The sequence below is a fragment of the Euwallacea similis genome, chromosome 2 (assembly GCF_039881205.1).
Source record: "Euwallacea similis isolate ESF13 chromosome 2, ESF131.1, whole genome shotgun sequence".
NCBI lineage: Eukaryota > Metazoa > Arthropoda > Insecta > Coleoptera > Curculionidae > Euwallacea > Euwallacea similis.
This window is the reverse complement of record NC_089610.1, coordinates 4337701-4358220: the sequence shown is the minus strand read 5'-3', so window position 1 is coordinate 4358220 and position 20520 is coordinate 4337701. Positions and strand designations below refer to the sequence as shown.

The following is a 20520-nucleotide window of genomic DNA, read 5'->3' as shown; positions in this document are numbered from 1 at the left end:
TACCCCTCTGGAAAAAGCCACTTTTGATTCCCCGCATCCAATTCAATCTACATAAATTTTGAAATCTCGCAAAGCTAATAAAGAAAAGTGCATCGAATACTAATGTACGACATTATAGTAATGGGGTGTTGTCAACCATATTTGTTCTTTAAGGATTTATCATTGAGGATGACATCAGGGGTGACCTGGATAGCGTTGTGATTGAAAGTAAACAAAAATTCCCCGCAAGTTTCCAATGTATCTAAAAACTGAACACTCCACAATACATCCATTTCAACAATGGCAAAGTTTGCGCAGATGTCCATGAAAATAGTGGCAAATTTCAATAACCTAGAACTAGCCTGATCTTTTCTCTGATAACCCCGACATTAGGATAGCATTATCAACCGGAACTCACTCGAAATGACAGACTTTTTACTACTAGACAAGTGGCCACACTAGCGTACATTTTTCCCACTGAACTTTAAGGACTAAATTTTATTTCTCGTAATTTCAAGTAACCTGAAACATCTTATATTTCCTTCACATTTTCAAGTAACAAAAATCATTTGATTTTTTTCCCCAGATCTTTTAGCAGCCAGAACAAATCTCGCTTTGCTCCGCAGAATTCTCCATCAGAACTTCCATTGATTAGTTTAAGCCAAGATTTCGCCCATCGATCAAGTACAAGACGAACAACATTCAATTCACCTCTTAAGATCAAATACTTTCAAACTTGTTTATCTTCAAGCAACTGGGTCTTAAAGTTTATTTTTATAAGTATTATTACTTCCCATTGATCTCGATATTTACAGCTTTTTGGTATTTTTTACTTATTCAGATGGTAAAAGCTACAGTACGAATTTACAATGTGTCCAACTCTAAGTGAATTGGAATTTGACTGAATTGATGATTCCTATGATTCTTTTAATAATGTTAATTTTGTCTTTTTGTTCGGCCGGCATGCGATGATCATTTTGGAAAAGTTATAGTCTCTAGTTTGAGACAAAACGTGCAAGGCACAAATACTTATTATGCAAATAAGTTAGATGGAAATTCTGAATAATATATGAACATTTGCGATTCCAAATCGTTTGGCATAAGGCAAAAGACGTAAGACGTCATGGCAACATCATTTCCTTCGGATCTCACCACACTTGATTAGTGTCTCTTTTGCCAAGAAGGGGCCTCAAGACTGTAAAAAACAATGATATGCTCTCTTCTTCCATCTCAACGAATGTTATACAATGGATCGTGTAATATGTCAAATTTGCATAACCAACTGCACAGTTACTATTAAATGGTATGAAGAGATAAAGTTTCGAGCTCATCAGATAACATTTTTTATGCTCTCAAATTGAAACTCGTCTAAAGAGTTAACTTTATCTTCTTTTCTAGTTAAAGCAAATAATCGCAATATTCCTGAAAGATTTTTTTTAAGTCGTTGTTGGAACTTACTACGCAATTACAGAAATTCCCCACAACACAGATACCAAGAAGCATTTAATGCGACTGATTAAGGTACTTGGTGCCGCTTTTCAAACATGGACAAGATCGGCTCGAAAAGGCTCTTCAAGTCGCTTTGCAAAGTCTATTTGATATACTGCGCGAATAGTAAAATTGGTTGAAATATCATTAACATTGAAATTCATTATTTTAATTATATACATAAATTTGCAATAGAGATGTGTGCCTCTGCTTTAAGCGGTTTTTTAGACACAAAAAAGGTGTACGTAAAAACGGTATGGAATTCACCGATCATATTCGCCCTTAGTTACCCAACGTACATAAAACTTTATTAAAGAAAGTGGTGAGTCTAAAACAAAGGAGAATTCAATTATCCCAGCATGTCATGTAGCTGCGAAGGTCTGCCAGCAGGACATACCGATTCGACTCTAGAAAGCTGCAGGACATTTCTCCCTTCGATATTACCATCATCGAGCCTCAGGAAACCCATACACTGATGACATTCTTTCGATTGACTTCGTTTACGATTTACGAGAATTAATTATTATTAAATTCTGCGAATGTTTTAATATCTGAAAGCGGGTAAATAAAATAATGATTTATTTGTACAGGTTGCGAAAATAAATCGTTCCTCGTTTGATGTTTCACTTTACTTGAAACGTGAGTAGCGTGCGCGTTTGTTAAACTTTTTGGAAAATACAGTTAAAATCGTGATTGGGGGTATTTACAAACACAATCATAAATCGGCAAGAACACACCGAAAATAGTTTCACCGATCAAATCCAATTTATTGACTCATTAATTTCGCTCTATTTACTACTGACGTAGTAGATATTTAATTGAAGTTTGCCATAAAATTTAATCTTCGTGGTCAGCAGACATTTGAATATTTAACATATTTATAGAGTGGTTTGGCATTAAAACAAATGGAAATACATTATAGCCAATAATGAAAATCCCAGGAATTTATGTAAAGGATGAACAGATCTGCAAGGGCACGATAGTTGGGATTTTGGATTGAATTTGGGGATTAGGATTGCGTCGCTAAATTCTTCAGCTTATCCTAACGGTGTTACCTGACTAACTGAGAAAAAAATAAACACGAAATTCAAATAAACAAATATGTTTTCATTTCAAAAAAATTAAACAAATAATTTTTCGCTGGTTCGTTTAGGTAAGAGGCTGTATGTATTGGCTGGTACGGCCCATTTGGTAGCACATTGGTGTTTATGTCGTGAGACCACTCCCTGGAATACGCAGCTTTTCTTCTACTTAACAAGGACACAGTGTATACATAACCGACCGTTAACTCACTGAACTAAAAAAAGAATTGCCTGATATCAACTATCTAACATATCCGGAACTCGTTCCAGGCCATGGATGATTTGCCATATTAACAATGTAATAGGAATGTTGCTCGGAGTACTGTACAATTGAAATAAACCTGAACATGTACCTAAGTGGCACATCTTTTTCATATTGCTGCGGAGGAAAATCGGGTTTGGGATTCTGTCTTATTATCTTAAAAATGCAGAATTATGATTATCCGTGTAAGTTCCTCCAGGAATGGCATTGCCGAAAATTCCAAATAAAAACACATATTTTCCCATTGACCTTCTTGTCTCAGTGGTCTGTGAAGTTCTTCCCTAATAAGTAGTTAATCTAACTGTACACTCAAATATTCAAACTTTCATGTTTTATTATTTTTGCCGCGCAGCAAACAAACTGTTTTGTGTTTATTTCAAGCTCAAGCTCACTCTAATCCCTGGAAAGAACTAAAAACCCTAATCCTAAATCCCGGGAAAATTTACAATTCTAAATTGGGAAGAGCAAAATAGTAACGGAGACGACAAATTTCCTCTACGTGAAAGGACATTTTTGCAGCGACTTAAAGAGCAATCCATATATCCCAATAAGAACAGCAGTTTGGTTTAATTCTTGTATTCGGGGTGACGTCACTAGGAAATGCAAAAAAAATGGGAAACGTTACCCTTCTTTAGAGGTTTCCGTCCTCGCCCAATGCGTAATCGCGATACGAGAGGTCTTTCTGATGAATGAAAAGTTGAAAACGGAGACTCGGAACAGCGCCAATCAGTTTGTTTTTAAACGGGCTTCGGACGGCGCTTCCTGCTGCTGAAAACGCTCCTCTGTCGCACAAGTTCGCGATATTTTCGCGCGTTTTACGTATCAGAATTGATAAGTTTCGAAGTTTTGCTGTTGCCTTATTGGGCCCTTTTTCGAGCATGAAAATTCATCATGATTGACTCTCAAAACAGGTTTTTCAACGAAATGATCCGGGGTTTTTTTGAGACGTTGGAAATGTAAGTTTTTGACAAGCATTAAGTATGGTTCGAGGATTCACTTCGATATACATAATCAGCTTAAATATTTTTTTATTTGTTTTTAATCTCAGTTTTTTCTTCATTTGTTACATTTTTATTTTGATATTTGAATACCAAAAATTTGGGTCTTTAACCGGCACCTCCTAAGAGGACACGTTTCTTTAGGATTATATCCATATTTTGTCCCTACTTTTCTACTCAATCGAATAGCAAATTTTTCCATTTCGATGGAAATTCTAACCTTATGAAGAATCAATTAATATGCATACAAGAGAGCCATTGCTAGGGATGCTAGGGACCCATTGTTCAGTTCATTCTAAGGAAAAAAAATCACATCAACATAACTTCGCAAAAATAGGAAAAAAGGGCGGAATCCTAGATTAAATATCGTCCTGTAGACTCACAACCATTTGGCATATCTAATTAGCGTGGACCCTAAGAACGAATCAATTTTAGAAATTTCAGCTAAATATCTGAAAAGTTGGAGGAGCTGTATAAAGAAACCACTCTTAAAAATTTAACTCCCCGTATCTCAGTAGGAAAGCGGATACTGAACTATATTTATATGAACTTTTCCACTTTTTAATTTAAAACGCCCTGAAAAATTCTTCCTTAGAGTTTATCTGTATAGCATCTATGTAGCGATTTGTTTCGTAGGAACTCAGTAATTTGAAGCATCTTTTTCCCGCAAGATTTTCCTACAATCTGAATTGACCTAAATATCTTCCATAGTTTTTGTTTTTATGTAGTCTGTTCCTTAACAATTTTCAAAATATCTGACCTAAATTTCTTTATGTTTTCAAAGAAGTTTCGCCTAAAATTATTTACTGCTTTTTCAGCATTACCAGAACCCCTAACCTGAATTTATACGACTATGGACTTATGATACAACGTTAAAAGGATTTTTTCAAGATTTCAAAATACCTAATATACAGGACGTTCTATCAAAAATAATTTTGATTGTATTCATCATTTTCGATGTTCAGTTGTTTTATTGCACTACAGGTTCTTAGAATTAAGAAAGACTACTGAAAAACTCAGAATTTCCCGAGGATGAACCATAAATGTAGGATCCGCTCGTCAGATCGCTCTAACTCTTCTAAATGTAATTATTACTGTCTGACCAAATCGAGACACCAACGGGAAAGTCCGAATATTTGTTAGATAGTATTAGTTAAATTAGGGTTGAGGAACCGAGGGGGATTAAAAAGTGAGGTACCTCGATGTTACGCCCATGCGTATCGTACCTGAGTTCGAGTGATTCTCGGCTGTTGCTGGGTTCTCCCAGTAACCTCCTAGAATCTGTGTCACGGAAAAAACCCAAAAAGCGAACATCTCTTTGTTTGAACCAAGGAAGAAGGGCCGGAGGATGGTTGCTAAGGGCTCAAACAAAGGATGGTTCGTGGTGCTGGCTCGCAGCAGCCAGATGTTGTAACGGTCGCTGGCCTCTACTCGAGGTACGACACTGGTTTATTACCCCCAGGTTTAATATTTAAGATTTGTGACAAGGAGAATCACTCTCTTTGATATCCGGAGTGAACGACGAACTAAGTGACGCGAGTTTTTACTAATTAAGTTACCATTTAAGCTTCGTATTGTACCCTATCCCAATTATACATAAACCCTAGACAACCGAATAAAAGATAAATCCCACATAAATATAAGGAAAAATTCGTAGTATGTCCGCAAAAAGAATCAAGCCTTCAAGTGAAGGTGGCGAGAGGTAGAGGGACAACCTGGCACCCGCGTTTCTACTTATTGACTTCATCAAGTGAAACTCGATTCCTTTTGCGAAAGTCCCCTAACTTTTTGTTTACTCCTTTCCTTACACTGTTTCCTTCTTCCTCTATTTATTTTGAAGATTCCTAGCTGGCTAAAGTGCAGCAAGTCTCCATAGTGAAACTGCCATAAATATCCCGAACACATTCCCTGCCCCCATGCCTGCTTGCAACATCCCCTTTCTTCCTATCCATTCTTTCAAGGCTAAAGCCGCATATGCATATGTCTTGAGATATATACACATAAACCAATAAACAGGGTTGCCACTGTTGCTCTTTTTTCCTTGAAACCTCTGTTTTTTCCTTAAGTTACTCCATTACTTATTTCTTCTTTTTCAATTTCTGATTTTTAAAGAACTTATACCTCACATTTTCGTTCGAATGTGGTCTAAATTATAGGTGGTAAATAAAATTTCCAGCTGTTTATTATAACTCTTTACAGATTTTATATTAAAATAATCGTGCTATTAGGCGCCTATTATTCATTTTCATTTTTTTTGTGCCACTATATGACGTACCTAACCTGGCATAAAAGAAATCCAAATACCCACGCAAAAATCTATTATACATCACCGTTAATCAAACCCTATGTAAAAACATCAGAAACAATTTGGAAAATATTACAGCATCGTAAACGTTAATTAGTAAATTTCAAATTTCAACTGACGTTTCCTAGAAATCTTCAAACGAATGTTATTTTAAGTCTGACATTAATCTCTAGAAAACTAGTGATATTCGCATAATAGAAGTAGGAAGAGACATAAAAAACGCTATTTTATTACTAAATAGCTAAATTACTGTGACATTTGCAAAAGTTGTTTAAAATGGTGGGAACTGGGATCATATATATTTTAACGTTTGGAGATACATATATGCTGTTCTACTTTATCGAAAATCACGCGGTGCCATGGAAATCAGTTATTGCTCCTCAGTGTAAATAACGGACAACGAAAGCAACCGAGTTTGCCATATGATAGACATGTGCGACTAGTGTCCATATTTGACAGAGCAAGGTTAAAAATCCAGCTCATGCTTTTTAAAATTTGACATTTGTTTAATTTTAAACTTTACTCATATGTCAAATTCGGTTTCTGTCACTGTTCATTAGTTATGCAATGAAATGATATTTGTATTCGATGGCGAGCAGAGATTTTGAATAACTTGGAATAGCATATACAGGGTATTTCAAATTCGACCCTCACCATTGGGATCTCGGAAACTAGAGGAGACACGAAAAAGTTTAAATGGGGGCAAAGTTGCGCAATCTAGTGCTTGATCGAATACCGTTTTCAAAATTTTAATTTTCCGAGTACTTCCGAAGATATCCGAGAAAAACTAAAAATTGGAGAATTCATTTTTATTTATTTTTAGCGTTATTTGACAAGAAAGGTTAAATCCGTAAGCACATTTTCATTGCCACTTTTTCTCAGCTACACAATGACATATTCAAATTTGCGATCCGACGTTTCGTCTTTCGGCTACCATCATCAACTTTATTTTTTCTTATGGGCGCCATATTGGATTTTTCGACAAAAAAATAGTACGTTTCATTCTGAATTCATTGATATAGAACTTCTTATAATTTACTTTTTTAAAAGCCGAAATATTTAAATAAAAAGAAATATTACATAGTTGGCCTTGACTCCATCGAAAGACTTTCTTTTGTTCGCACTATATGACAGAACTTTTCAAACGAATTTAGAGCGTGTGCAGATTTCCAATGAAAATGAGTTTCCGAAGTGAAGAAAAACGAGATATGTTAAGACTTTATTACAAATTTGATAGGAACAGTACGAAAACAGCTCAGAATATATGAGAATCGAGATTATAACACAATAGAAGAACTTAGGGAAAACATCATTACACAATGTAGAGCAATCAGAAGGAGAAATATTATTAGGGCTGTCACTAATTTAAATAGACGTGTTCGTTTATGTATGCAGGAGGAAGGTCGTCAATTTGAGCACTTGTTGTAACATTTAATAACAATTTAGTTTTGTCTCTGCCAGTAGGTTATTTCTAGTATCTTCTTCCATTCTGCTTCCATAGTTCATCCTAGGTTTTTCAAAAGCACCAAACTCAGCTAAATGTTCGTCCAAAGTTTTAAATAATGTTCTATGCGGCTGTTGTCTTTCCGGATGTAACTCAAAATACATTTGAGCTGTTTTCGTACTGTTCCTATCAAATTTGTAATAAAGTCTTAACATATCTCGTTTTTCTTCACTTCGGAAACTCATTTTCATTGGAAATCTGCACACGCTCTAAATTCGTTTGAAAAGTTCTGTCATATAGTGCGAACAAAAGAAAGTCTTTCGATGGAGTCAAGGCCAACTATGTAATATTTCTTTTTATTTAAATATTTCGGCTTTTAAAAAAGTAAATTATAAGAAGTTCTATATCAATGAATTCAGAATGAAACGTACTATTTTTTTGTCGAAAAATCCAATATGGCGCCCATAAGAAAAAATAAAGTTGATGATGGTAGCCGAAAGACGAAACGTCGGATCGCAAATTTGAATATGTCATTGTGTAGCTGAGAAAAAGTGGCAATGAAAATGTGCTTACGGATTTAACCTTTCTTGTCAAATAACGCTAAAAATAAATAAAAATGAATTCTCCAATTTTTAGTTTTTCTCGGATATCTTCGGAAGTACTCGGAAAATTAAAATTTTGAAAACGGTATTCGATCAAGCACTAGATTGCGCAACTTTGCCCCCATTTAAACTTTTTCGTGTCTCCTCTAGTTTCCGAGATCCCAATGGTGAGGGTCGAATTTGAAATACCCTGTATACAACAATATTAAATATTAACTACTTTTAAATTATATTAAGTTACATTACATTTTTTTAATTTATTTATTTAGCCGCAGGTTATAAAAGAAATTTAATGATTTCAAACTTCGATTTCGAATCACGTATTTATGAAACTTTCTAAGGATCTTATGGATGCGGTAGAAAATTTTCCAACACAAAATAAATGTATGTGAAAATATTATTCATCATTCTTGGAAAACAAAAACGGAAATTGGAATGATTTCGTACCCCACTTCATTAATTTCGCTGTTGTTCATTAGCTATTTTAAAATGCAGAAACTTAACAGGAAAAATAACAAATCACGGGCCTGTCATGTTTCTTGTGTGTAACGTGTTAATCACTTGAAAGAATGCTAAGAATTTGGCAAATTTGCATTTGTGTCTGGCAGTTTGTGACGCCAAAACAATTTCTGGATTAAAAAATAATATGTCTCATACTATTTATACTTTAGAAGATTAACTTGTATTTTTCCTTTTAATTTGCTAACAATGTTAAACTGAACTTTTACTTCACTGTTTTAATATGCTGAAAATTAAATGTTATTTTGTGCAATTTTTTAGCGGTTTCAACCGATTCGACCTCTCTTAAGTAATCCATATAATTCCCACGTAATTGTAGTATAAACACCTTGGAATGGCTGAAGAAATAATAAGTTAAAAGGCAGCCTCATGCCCATAATTGGTTACCTACAATATAAGAACACACAATCGCAATTATAAGTTTATACGTATCAGATGGATGGAAATAGGTGTTCAAAGGAAATTTCCTACCTAGTTCTCTGGAAAAAGTATTTAGTACATTTTTTCGAACAAATGTTTTTTGATGCGCACAAGAAGGAAAGATGAGCTTACACGCCTCTTACTTCGAAGTAAAGCTAGAAATACGAAGCATTAAATAACCTTCCTTTTAGAATTTCCTTCCAGGATGCCTTATTTATTTTAATTTGAACACAAACCCACACAATGCCTTTGAAAATTAAGATCAGGAAACCATCCCCATTACATGATGTTTCTTTTGTACAGTTAACCTTTTACACCTAAAAGCAAACAGTTTTGGAGGCTACAAAAAGGTCGTTATACGAGTAGGGATATTTTTTCCATGCTTTCTCCCCTTTTAACCAATTTCTCATTAATAGAGATGTTTCATTCTTAGGGCTCGCCAAAAAGGGTTCGAAGCAACCATACACCTTATTTCATGAAATCTGTTAGTTAATAAACCGAAATTTGCTTTTCGTACTTCAGGGTCCTGCAGTTATGCGTGAATTTTAAAAAGGTTCGGGGAAAATAAGAGAGGAACGGCCAATACACTTTCGGTATTTTTGGTTTGAACCCTGATTCACGGCGGCATATTTACCTCTTACTGATGAGGTCACAGCTTAGGATCGTTTCTTCTTTTCTATGTCGATTCTGCGTTAAACTTAGTGAATCATACACATTTTTTCTTTAGAATACTTGTCGTTGCACCCTCAGAATAATTATAATATCTGGCAATGTCGAATTTTGTGTGATAAAATATCTAACTTAATATTTTTGCTGAACTGCTATACAAGAAACAAGACCTGCCTTCCTTGGCGACCCAAGATTCTTAATGTCTTGGAATAACATATACATATATAACATAACTCACATACACACATGGCTCACATGAGTACTTAGTGTATGACTAATCTGAACTGAATATTTCAATTTTCCATTTTTTAGCGAAACTAACAAAGTCAAATTCTCATGAACCCATAAGAAACAAATTCTCTCGAATAAATTAATCGAGATATGGAAATTTCTTCCGTACAGAACATGTAAAGCAGAATAACTGCTCCTCTATTCATATTTTACCTTGAAAGAAAACGAAATGAGCCCTTTAAATTTCACTGAATTAACGCCATGGCCATGAAACACAAAAATTGCATTCGCTGTCTGACTATACACCGTCCATAGTTAAACGAAACCCCTCTAATAATAATTAGGTAGTCTCCAAGTACAGAAAATCTTATCTAATTCTCTTACTGAACATCACATTTTATTAGTTAAACGAAGTTTCCTGCAATCCTGAAGGACGAATTTTCAACACTTAATGGCCAACCATTAGCGAGAAGTGTATACTTGAGGTAATGTGGTGTCTTAATGTCTTGTACTTCAAAAGAAATTTTAGTTAAATGGAGCACTAAAGTGGAACTGTTGTTGTAAAGTTGTGATATAATGAAGCCATGATATAGACTCAACTTAGATATCTTTTATTAAAGTTTAATCAACTACCAGTTAACTGGAAAAAGGCTTTCAAAACAACGTTGGTATTATTCACGTAAAAATGATGTAAATTTAATGTTTCTTCAGTGCCCTGGCTATGTATTAATTGAATTTGGCCTCTGGACAGGTAGCGAACTGTACTTTTCCTATCTTTTCCTTTGCCAACCAAAAAAGTATTTATCACAATACTCCCAAATCATTTCAGGTATATCATTGTCAACAATTGCTAATAATCCAGTATCTCAAGATTTATGTCTTTTTTAGGGAGGACCTCCGCACTTAACCCCCTGGCTTGAAGACACTTACCCCCACCACACTGAACGATGACATGATCTCGCATATGTCGGCGCTGGCCCCGCACCAAGGGTTCAATGTCAGCGCCTTCGCAGCGGAAGTGAACACAACCACTGCCAACTACAACTACTTGTATTCCGGTACAACTCCCGATGGTACCTCCACCGGAAGTTCTGCCACATTTGCCGCCAATGGCAGCCTAAATGGAAGTGTGGAGTATGGTAGCCCAGTATTTCCGAGCTACATACGGACCACTTCTATGGTAAGGAAAATCTTCTGACGAATTAGGATTTCCTGTGAATTTGTCACAATGATTAATCTTGATATTGAGTAGTGAACCAGTCACCTGATTTTCTCATCTATACAGTCTCCGTATGTGGAGCTCAACCGTGAGGATCTCGGTAACGGTAAAAAATACGAGGTCGGTAAAATTTGGACTAACTTACGCCATTTAGAGTTCGAGAATATGCCGTTTCAAAAAGCTGAACTTTAACATGTGATGCTTCATCGAAATCGGAAAAAAAGCTTAATCCAAAAACGTGAAAATCGAAGATGTACTTCGTGTCTGTTAAAATTACCGAGATGCCCATGGTTAAGCTCCAGGAACGGGTACTAGACTTCACAGAACCCCAGATTTAACTCACAATCTACATTGTTGCAGGTGTTTTGCATACTAATTATGTGCCTGGGAGTAATAGGGAACGTGATGGTGCCAATAGTGATCTTCAAAACGAAAGACATGCGCAACAGCACGAATATTTTTTTAGTGAATCTTAGCATAGCGGACTTGATGGTGCTTTTGGTGTGTACACCAACCGTGCTTGTCGAAGTCAACTCTAGACCTGAGACCTGGGTACTTGGAAGGGAAATGTGTAAGATACTTTTATTATATTTTTTTGTTGATTTTTGGCTCGTGCCTCAAAGCTCTGAGGCACTGGCTGATGTTAGAGGTGAATAAGTAATTAGATGCGTGGTTAGTGATTATCAAAATTGGTCATCCCAGAAATCTGAATACGTTAAAAAAATTAAATTTAGCTTTATTTGTCAGTGTCGGGAGAATAAATATTTTGTAACAAATCTAGAAGTATTTAGCACATCTTCTGATGCGCAATAGTCTTCAAAGTACTTGGTAGACTCTGAGAGTCCCTACAAAACTGAAAATTTGGCTAATTTTATGCAACTCACGTACGAACTGTTTCCTGCAGAAATGAAATTTGTTATGTATGAAGGCAAAAATCAAGAATGATTGGAGTGATAACCATAATACTTTGCCCCCTTAACGTGGCATTAAATCCTATCGAAACCCCAATCGCTGGAAATAATTACTCGACATATTTACACAAGGCTTATCGAAAAGTCGTGTTTTTTCAGCAAAAGTAATATATGCACCCTTTTACCTATTATCGTTAAATATAATGTTTATTAATGCTCTATAACAAGATTATCTGCTGCCCTATTTCAGGTCTGACAATGTTGTAAATACTGTATAAAAGTGTGTTTTATTGTTATGGCGGCAAGGAGGGGTCCTCTGCAGGCCCATTATTTAAGGCAAAATGGATAGACACCTAAGATTCTGGTTATTTAATCGAACCAAATTGTTTTCATCAGGGACATATCGACTCTCTTCTATAAGACATAAATAGTTCATTCACACATGAGGGTGGTGTGTGTGCATTTTGCGACATGTGTGGTTGATATACTCTTATATCGCCAGGATTTTATTAAGGCCGTAATTTACATGACCGAACAAGGGGGTGTAAAACGTCAAGTTAAATTTGTTCGTAATAAAATTACCAAGAAAACTGCTCCAAATTGAACCATAACTTAGGTTCGGAATTTATTTCCAAGTTTCTTCTCTGCTTTATGGGACTATTTGTAAAATTCCTGAGGTTTAAATGGAATAAAACAGGGAAGAGATATTAAAGGTTTGTTTTATATTCTTACTTAAGCCAATGCGGATTTCTATTGCGTTGGAATGTTAACAGCTTGTGAGGGTCCAAATTTAATCCAACAGTGCTTTCAGCTGTTGAATTTGATTGAGTTAAAATTTTAATTGTTTTTTCCAGTAGTAGATCACAGCTGGTTCAATTGTTAGAGAGTTGAAGAAAGTACCATCAGTTCTTGGGCCACAGTCAGTTCTAAACGTTTAGTTGGGGCGCCATTTTTTGCCACTATTGAATGTGTTTGTCACAGGTATCCGATTTCTAAGCCTCGATTATTGTTATAAATTAGAAAAACTCATGATCATTAATCATTATATTAGGTTCGGAATTTGAAATTCTCGAGCTCGAGCTTTAGATGTCAGGTAATATAGTTGACCAAGGAAACATGTAAGAGGTGAGATGAAAAATCAAACAACAAAATGAATTTTTCTATCTCACAATTTATGTTTTGTGAAAGTGATAGAGAATCGAGTAACAGTCCTAAATACACCATTGGACAATCAAGGGAAGTCAGATCGTATAAAGTTCTTACCCGGTTTAGTACAGCAAAACACTCAGATGTTAGAAATGATTAAACTCAATCAAGTTACTTAAGTCTAAAAAGCAAGCAGTAAATGCTCAAAAGCTAAATCTTATTCCCAATTTGTCAAAATCAATTAACGGTTTTAACGGTGAGAAAGGAAAAAGAAGTGGCAAAATTTTCTTACAACTAATTTGAACAACTGCTGCTTTGCAGCAGCCGCCCAAAGTTATTACTTTCAAGAAGTTCTAGAAAAATCTTTTATGTTAGATTCCAGTAAAACTGAACTTTGAAAGAAGATATGTGAACGTATACAGTGTCCACAAGAGTCTGTGTCATTTTAGTTTATTAAGAGATGTCGATGTATATTGAGCTGAGACTTCTTTCGCAGGTTATTCTAGGACTTTTATCAAAATAGTTAAGTACCTTTCTTATTATCAAGATCGTTTATATTATGATTTGAGAGATTATGAAGGAGTTGATGAAGTCGGAGGAGTAGTAACTGACCAACAGAATTGTTTCGTGTTATCTGGACATTATTAACACATGTAGTGATGCTTCCGTCGCATATCAGTTGAGAAACGACCCAAGCAAGAGAGGCGGCAACTGGTCCAGTATCAATAGAGTCTTCTATTATAATTCGAATAATTTTTTGATTGAAAATGACGACCTTAAGCTAGCCATTTTGCTTTCCTTCGGAATACAGTTTTAGGACGGTAGGTGGAAAATTTGTCAGTAATTCTTGATGCATTTTTAGATACTAGTAATCCAATTTCCCTGATTAAATTGAATCTTTGCCCTTATGGCTCTGTCCTAAGGGAAGTTGACAGTGACCCTTTTTATCGTATCAACGGCTCGAGACTTGAAGTGCAATAATTGTGCAAAACCGTTATTATAAACCAAAATGTCTGTCAAACTCTACGTAGTACCTAACAGTACAGTGAACTATATGGCATTGTTAGGCCGTGATTTCCTTGAGTCCAGATCTCCAAATGGAAACAAAGACTGCTACTAGTTTGATTAAGCTCAATTAATTACCACGATTAGGGAACAATTTTAGTGGGAACTGCTTCGTAGCCCCATGTAAGAATTCGAAATTATTTTAGGGTGCCCCACTTTCATAACAATCAAAACATTACCAGTAATTAACACAATGCAAATGTACGTCGGCGTATTTAATCTTGCACCGCGATAATAGAAATTTCGTCACCAGTACTCGACTTTATTTGCATAAAGTTTCCGAACAAGTTTTTTGCATTTAAACTAGCAGCGCTGTTATGATACAGATAATGATGTTATTACTCATAATCCTAACAAGCCAGTTTATAAAGAGGCGAAGTAATTGCTAATTACTGGCTCGGAATTTCCATAATCGGTTTTCCTACCTACTCATAGAAAACCCTATCTGTATGCATATTAATTAATTAATTCCTGAAATGGGCACAAGTTCTTCATCTTGCATTAGTTTCATGTGCAAAGATGGTAATTTCGATAAGTGAGTTCTTGAAACAAAACTAATGAGTCAAATAAACACAGAAGGTAGTTAGCATGTCAAGCATAATCTATCAATAGATGACTGATGCCGATTACTCTATTAGCTCAATTGTATTTATTTTAGTAATAGATTTGTTCCAGTTTAATCAGTCATGATCGTTTCAGGGTTTGAGTCAACGATTGTCGTACTTCATAAGTAAAGTTCATTCACTATTTATTTTCATGCAAAGCAAGCGGAACATGCAGCAATTTGCATAGCAAATTGGGCCATGTAAAATTCCAGTGCCTTGTGTGTTAAGTTGTTCACCACTTTTGCACTGTTCTTGGAAGCTTTCTCAACAAACCTTAAGCAGTTATTTATTCAGAAGCGTATGTACTATCTGATTGGAAGTGCGGTTTTAAAATGTAGTTAGCAGCAATCTAGGAGCCTTTCTGAATGTCCCCGTTGAAGAATTGAAAATCGTCTGAAAAATATAAAAGTTAGTTAATTTAAAAATACACAGGGTGTCTCTGAAATACTCACACGCAGAGACACATACAGATGCAATATACGATATGATTTTACCCATCTGGCCTTAATCTAAAAGTTGATAGTTTTCGAAATACAGGAAGTCAAGTTTGCACTTTCTAGATTTTTCCAAATTACTTCTTTTATAATTATAATGATTTAGCAGAATCTTGCCTTAAGGAATTTTTGGAGGCAACAAAGCGGGATCTGGTTAAATTTTCAATGACCAGTAGGAAGCTTTTTGATCACCCGGTATGAAGTTTAGTAATAAGCAACTGCTTATTCTCCATCATACTCTATGCAGAAAATCAAATAAGTAATCTCACAAGCCAAATTAATGTTTTATTTGAATTTATCATTGATTCAATTTTAAAAGCCACATGAAGTGCCCATCCATTTTACTTTCACAAGGTCCGTACTTGAAGGAAGTAATCTCCAACTGAATTTTTTGAAAATGATGAATTATACAATTCTTCATATAGAAGACTGTTTTAAACATGATATCCCGTGGCTCAGTCAATTTAGTCGATTTTGTCAAAAATTTTCATCTTCTCATACAACATATGTATGTTCCTATTGAGGCCATGAATGTATCGAAAAGCCATTGAAACAAAGTGTACAAATTATACCCGGACAGGCAGTAAACTTTTACTTCAAACGCTCAGAAAAACTGCCAGCAAATGATGCGAGCTTGAGTCAGTTAAGGATTCGAGTGTAAATGAGTTGTGATCAGTATCAAAGACGATCAAAGTTTGAATTGTCAGCGGCACACTACGCACGTACTTCAATCCCAATAACGACTACCCCAACAAATAACAATGCCGACCTTGTCTTTAGGATTTCCTCCCTATGCTTCGATTAAAAGCTCCTGTAACAGGCTCGTGTTAAGGTTACAGAATAATGGCTTGAGATGACCTTGATGGTTTTATGTAACTCTCTAACTCCCGCAGGCTCCGGGTGATAAACTGGCGGTTTATGGCCGATTTATGGTTTTGAGACGCGATTATTGATTAGGCTCAAGTATCAATAATAAGTCATCCAACATTTTGGGTAATTTTTATGGGCATCATGGGACGCTTGACGTAAAACCGCAAAACTGTATAAGGTGGCGGCTAATTACGCCATTTCCTCCGATTATTATGTTTTATTCCTTTTCGATTCTTTTTTATTACAAAGCTTCTTAGGATTTAGGGAGAAATATAATATAGAATTGCTTCCAAATGATGCGATTTATTATATTTCGCCCTCAAAACACAATAACGGCCTGGAATCCAAATAAGTAGGAAGCTCATAAATTATTATGTCCGTGTACATTCTTTCCAAATAAAATAGAAAATACAATATATCTTGATAGTAGGGGGGAAATCCAAAATGGTCGAATATCATCATTACATGCTGTCTACACTTTTAGAGCTCGAAATTAGCTGATTTAATCTTGAAAAAAAAACAGTTATTAACGTTTTGTCAACTAGAATTTAAATACTTCTACGATTAATATGTAATATACATGGAATATTTGTGGGCGAAAGGGCAAAATGAAAAGAAAACACATACTGCATTTTTTGATTAAAAAAAATAAGTGGAGAATCCAAGAGGGGGAGGAATCGTTTAGAGAACACAGAAGCTGCCCAGGGGCGTAAAAAGTGTTAATCCACCACTGATTCAGATGGTCGACTATCATTTCACGATTGTCTTCGTTAACACTTCTCTGCAAATTCTCATGCGACCTGTTTTAACAGTTAATCACACCTCTGCTCTGACACGTACTGCGATTCGAAATGAGTCCAGCAATGACACAATGGTACAGAATAACACCCATAAAATTGAATTTCTTTATAAAGGCATCATCAATTTGTTTCTTAAACAATGGATCTGTATTGTCCAAAAACCGCAAATATTTTAACGGCTTACCTTTTATATTAAGCTTTTTCGGTCTCTTCAAGACTAAAATTTCTCATTGAGATTCCGATCGAGTCAAAAAAGAAATTCTATGCGCCGTCTCTCGAAGTGTGCACCGGCCTTAATATGGACATACAGATGTTTGTTTTAAATCTCTCCGGTAGCGATGTAATTGTCTTCTGTTTTGTTCATGAATCGTGACTAAAAGAAGATAAACAGTGGGAAGAACGGGACATAAACTTGTGTTAATCCTTCTTGGGAAACCTTCGAAAGTATTTTTCAATATACATTTTTTTGGTTTCGTCTCATTGGGGATTTAGTTGACAAGTTTATGCAGAGTGATAAAAAATCTTGGTAACGGTAAAATAAGACAACTTTTTGCGAACTAGTTGGTAAAATAAAAATTCGAAGTTTCGTACCAGTACAACATGTACCGAATACTCAAAATTTCTAATTTTTTAATTTTAATTTTTTTCATTCAACGGGATATGTATAGTGCTAAACTATTAGAGTCTGATTTTTCTGTATACCCATTCTATTCTCCAACCTCTTCAGCAAACATGCTTGAGATCCTTGTGCTACATCCAATATTTGAGTATTTCTTCGCGAATGCGAAAATGAGAGTATACATCATAGCAGTAATCTCTCTAAGTCACTTCTTCAACGATGATATTGACGATTTGGTTTGTTTCAGAAGCTGCTTCCATGTTGTCCATTGAGGTTAATTTGAAACGTATATTTCATTTTTTCCCAAGTTTTTTAAGGAATCTTAGGTGAAGTGTGATGAAGAAAAAAATATTCGAAAAGATAAAGTGGTCAGAATAGATATCAAATTTGCACGATAACTAATACATAATCTTTGTGACTACGACAGCCACTTTATCACTAAATAATTGGTGGGTGTCATAGTTGCAAAAGTTATGAAAAATTGATTAGACATGAGTGTGCGGGATATGAGTAGAATTCCATTGACCACCGAAAGCTTCAAGGCTTATCAGATACTGACTCTCTGTGGTCACATACTTATTAACCACCTTTTGCTCGCAGGACATGTACTTTAAATAGGTAAAAATCACTAATTCTGTTAAGAAGCTGATGAAACAGCCCACTGTAATTATTACAATGCAATACCAAAAATCTCAATTTCACCGATTTTCTAAAACCCAATTCCAAAAGTATTGAATTTTACAAGGTGGTTCAAATACAACGGACAACGTTCCACTGGGGAAACTATTTCTAGAAAATTGAATATGATTCTCCAAGATTTTCTTACGAAAGGACCATGCAATCACCCTGTATACAATAATCTTCGGTAATTTATGTCGAAAGATTAAAGTTGCCAAAAAACGAGGCTACGACCATAAGTCTTATATGTTTATTTAATTTAGACGTAGGAACCGATCTGCATTTTATGCCAATTCTCTCAGAAATGAAGAGAGTTCAGTGGGCGGTATTTAAATTGGGAGATATTTTAAAAATGTGCCGCCATTACAACATTACAGGTAGGTAGGTAGCTATTCCAAATACGAAAAGGTCACTGCGATTGCTCCATTCATTGAAGAACACCATTTTCGCAAAAAAAAACCTGCCCGCCATCTTCTCTGTCCATTCATTTATCCACAATAATCAACTAATGGAGCATTGTGTCCAGCTTTTTAATCCAAAAAAGCATCGAGCCAATTGAATTATTTATAGCATACTTTCCATAAATCAGATTGTAGTGTCACACGGCATAACAAATGTAAATTATTTCTTACTGAGCCTATTTGCATAAGCCCGGTCATGTATCATATTAATGGGAGCCTCCACAATTTATATGTCATTCGAGGTTTCTGACTTTAGTTATGGATGCCCGATTTAATACGGATATAAACAAGTCGAGGATTGGGCATTTGCATAGTACCAGGTATGTTTTGCGGCGCCCGCCATCGATAAATCAATCTGTCTTCATTTAGTATTATTTGTTTTTATTAAATTGTTGTATGTATTTAATAAAACGACTCGCTCTCATTACGCTCCATTTACTTCTTGAGACTAAATTGCGCGGCCTTTCCTAGTAACTTGACAGTTAAAAACTTGATAAGCCCATTACAACAGATGAATGATATGTGGTGATAGTGAAGGTGGACAGTACACTGACTTAAAAGATGTAAAAGTGCCTTTTCAACTCTTATGCATGAAAGTATCTACAAGTTTTAACACAGATTTTTCACTTTTTTTAGTGTCTGGTTTGGTGGCTGGTTTGAAACATAGCCTTTTCCCAATAGTTCTTACTTCATTAATCTATGGGAAAAAAGTCAATAAAGACTTTCCGCCTATAACCGCCTCAAACATCCAATAAGTTCGTGCTGATAGCCAACAGAGAAATTATTAATAAACGGGGGATTTTCTAATATCTTATAAACCACTTTGGGACATCTGTGTTGCAGGTTTTGTTGCAAGTTATATCGTTTATAGCCAGAATGTGTCACTGAACATTATCTCAAGTTATTATTTTGGCAGAAACTGTATTTTTTTCTTTAATTAATTGATTTTGACGGCTTCGAGCATATATGCGTTCAACGCAGGAGAACAAATTTCTTAACTGGATGTTTTTCCATAGCTCATATTAGCAAAGCACATCATTCCACCTAGAATTACGCTACTTTATTACATATTTAAATCTTTAAAAACAATCTGAAATTGCCATTTTACGTCTCGGTTTCAAAGATTTTCATAAGGGCTTTAGCCATCCTTTTAAATTTGTTCGCCATCAAAATTTCTGCAGGCAGCAGCACTTCTTAGGGCAAATATTTGCTTAGATGTCCCTCGAAGTACTTAGTATTTGCCATCAATCCCACTTCTCATTTGATAAAGCAAAGTTAAAATATTTATTTTGAAATTCGTTCCTATGCTTCTTCATCGAAATTTCTTAGACGCCTCTAAGTTTAATAAATCAGAAATCAATATATTCTCGCAGGGATTAAATTATACACGCAAGGACAGTCAAAAAAAGTCAATGGTTATATTGCCATGCTGGGAGCGCACTGGTTCGGGTGACCGAATACGCCATAAGAGAGAAGGAATGTGGATTTACACACATAAATTAACCTTAATGAGAAACAGATTAAATAATTTGCATAAATGCATGATGTTTCATTTGAAGAAGTGGAGTTTTGGCCTGTCAAACTAGGGGAGATGATTAAAAAAATTATCATAACTTTATGAAGCTACGTCTATCTCGAAAACTGATAGAGGTA

At 35.3% G+C, this 20520-nt stretch overlaps 1 protein-coding gene across 3 annotated transcripts in view; it reads left to right on the top strand.

Moving 5' to 3' along the window:
* The first annotated feature begins 3534 nt into the window (after positions 1 to 3534).
* The window catches only part of LOC136419171 (QRFP-like peptide receptor), a 37881-nt gene continuing 20895 nt past the window's right edge, over positions 3535 to 20520 (top strand). For 2 of the 3 annotated variants that reach the window (XM_066405359.1, XM_066405357.1), the window contains exons 1-3: positions 3535 to 3767; positions 10888 to 11179; positions 11579 to 11789. In XM_066405359.1, coding sequence (XP_066261456.1) covers positions 10952 to 11179; positions 11579 to 11789 — 439 coding nt within the window. In that variant the 5' untranslated portion in view covers positions 3535 to 3767; positions 10888 to 10951. Of the gene's footprint in view, positions 3772 to 10887; positions 11180 to 11578; positions 11790 to 20520 lie in introns of all 3 variants that reach the window. The other variant, XM_066405358.1, reaches the window with a different exon arrangement.